General features: G+C 68.3%; 1 protein-coding gene across 1 annotated transcript in view; it reads right to left on the reverse strand.

The window, feature by feature from the left end:
• CUNH2orf54 (chromosome unknown C2orf54 homolog) overlaps positions 1-2,331 on the reverse strand; it is an 11,860-nt gene that overhangs the window by 2,808 nt on the left and 6,721 nt on the right. Inside the window, exons 3-4 of the mRNA XM_011376285.2 lie at positions 2,026-2,251; positions 177-330 (exon numbers count right to left, since the gene is read on the reverse strand). Coding sequence (XP_011374587.2) covers positions 177-330; positions 2,026-2,251 — 380 coding nt within the window. The remainder of the gene's footprint in view (positions 1-176; positions 331-2,025; positions 2,252-2,331) is intronic.

Here is a 2,331-nt window from a genome sequence, read left to right on the forward strand (position 1 = left end):
CCGCAGCAGGCGTCACTCATGAGCCTGGGCCTCCCGGGGACGCGAGCAAGGCCTCGGAGCCCCCTGACATGAGCTCACTCCAGGCCGTCCACCGGTCAGAGATGGCCCCAACTGGGCCCCCTGGGAGTCGACGCAGGCCCAACAGGGTGGGAGCAGGGCCCACACCCCCCACGCACCTGCAGGTGGCTGAAGGTCAGGCCAGGGCTCCGGCCACCATCACACCAGCTCTCGTGGTTGATGCGGTCCAGGATGGAGAGGCTGTCCAGCCGGTGGCCCGGGAGAGTGCCCAGCGCACTGAGCAGCCTGGCGAGCAGGTAGTCCGTGGAGACCCTGGAGTGCAGAGACACGCCGCCACGCTCAGCGTCCGCCTGGCCGGGCATCTGCAGGCACACTGCATCCACCGCTAAGCCCCAGAAAGAAGGGCGCGGCTCCTGTGGCCACCCCGGGTGGTGAGCCTCTCAGGCCCCGGACAGCCCAGGCACGTGAAGGGCTGTCACCGTGAAACGCCCGGTTTTCGCTTAGACGCCCAGGCCCCAGGGCATGGGGGACGGGGGTGCCTCCGGGGCTGCTGGCCCTTGTGTGGGGACAGGAAGGTGCCACTCTCACCTGCCCTGGGTGGAGCAGGAGCTCCTGGTCCCTGGCAGGGGTACAAGTGGAGCCACCCCAGCCTGGCGTGGGGTGACATCTCTGCTCTGTGTGCCATTCCGGAAGCCAGCCTCCAGCCTGCAGCTGCAGACCACCGAGGGGCTCAGAATCTCGGCCACCAGCAGTGCCCACAGCACAGGGCAGCGCACCCCGCAGGCACCGCGTGCTTGCTGAGTGACTGAAGGGGGACCTGGGGACAGTGCCCTCGTGGGCCCCATGCTCTGTGCAGTATTGGTACTGGACAGTCAGCTGCCCACACACCGAGTCCTCGACGGACGGGGCACAGAAAGGCCGTTCCGTTTACTTGCAAAAAATGAGTCTGCTCTGCCCAGCCCAGCCAACCCTTCCTCGGGGCTGGTGGCCACCCCCACCCTGGACACAGCCCCGCTCTGTGCGAAGGCGAGTCAGATGTGCGGGTGTAGGCGGGGAAGGGGGGGGCGTGGAGTGGCTCTCAGGCACTCTGCCCAGAGGTCCCTGCAGCTGACAGCCGCAGGGGGGCATAACCGGCTTTCCGAATGTCACCAGCTTCTAAGAATCGACTCAACTGCACAGCGACCCTGCGCCTCGACACTGGCACTCCTGGGGCGCCACCCAGGCGTGAGAGCTGGCAGGGGAGTCCCTGGCCAAACCCAGGCTGGCGAAGGGCCTGCATGCAGAGCATCGCATCTACATGGGGCTCATGGGCCCTTGGAGCGGGGTGGCCAGGGGCGCTCACCTCCGCCCTGCACCTCCCCTCACTCCTCCCGCTCACAGAAATACTCAGGCCTCCCTGTCCCTGAAGATGCCCCACCCTCACCTCTCAAGCTGCTGGGGCAGAGACCGGAGGACCCCAGGAGGGGCTGGGGCTCCCAGGTCAGGCAGGGGAGGGAGCATCCGCAGCTAAACACTGTGGGCGGGGGACTCCAGGGAGAGAGGACCCTAACCTGGAGAGCAGCCCGGAAGGAGACCTGCGCCGAGTCCCAGTGCTCACTACTCACCCTCACTGTCGGGGGAGGGGGGTTCCCCGAAGCCCCAGGAGTCTGCTGAGGCCCTGGACAAGCACCGGCCCTTGCTGCCTTCCCTCTGCCCCCCCTCCCTGGGCTGGTAATGAAAGATCCCACCAGGGCGGCCTTCTCCATGATCAGGCCAGGCGCTGGCCGGCCCACCCCCTTGGCAGGAGGCAGAGGGCACAGCTCCACCCCCCAGAGCCCCAAGAGGGGAGCGCCAGCAGCGGGGAGCGGGCATTCCAGCCAGATCCCAAAGTCGCCTGAGGCCCCAGTGACCTCCGCGGTTCAGATGCCCATGGGGCAAGCGGGAGGGGCGCCCCGCAGGTTCTCCCTCCGGGAGTGGGGGCGCACTGGGTAGCACCCCCTTCCCGCCGGCTCCCAGGGGTCACTGTACCTCCAGAGCTGGGGGCTCGCTGGCACGAGGGCCACGCCTTGGCCCATGATCCTCTTCAGGCTGCCTTCAGGGAACCCGGGTGTCAGCTGGGCCCTGTCCAGGGCCGGCGCTGGGCGCCTGCTGGGCACCACGGGCACCACATGGAAGCGGATCGTCCTCCAGCCTCCGGACACGAGCAGGGACAGGCCGAGCTCCTCCTCCCTCAGGCTGCCCACCGTCAGAGAACCTGCAACGGCCGGCCTGCCTGCTGGCCCCTCGTCCGTGCCCGACACTCGGGGCTGCTGCCACTGTGCCCACCGCCCTCCC

This window comes from Pteropus vampyrus, unplaced genomic scaffold (genome assembly GCF_000151845.1).
Source record: "Pteropus vampyrus isolate Shadow unplaced genomic scaffold, Pvam_2.0 Scaffold291, whole genome shotgun sequence".
In the NCBI taxonomy this organism is placed as follows: domain Eukaryota; kingdom Metazoa; phylum Chordata; class Mammalia; order Chiroptera; family Pteropodidae; genus Pteropus; species Pteropus vampyrus.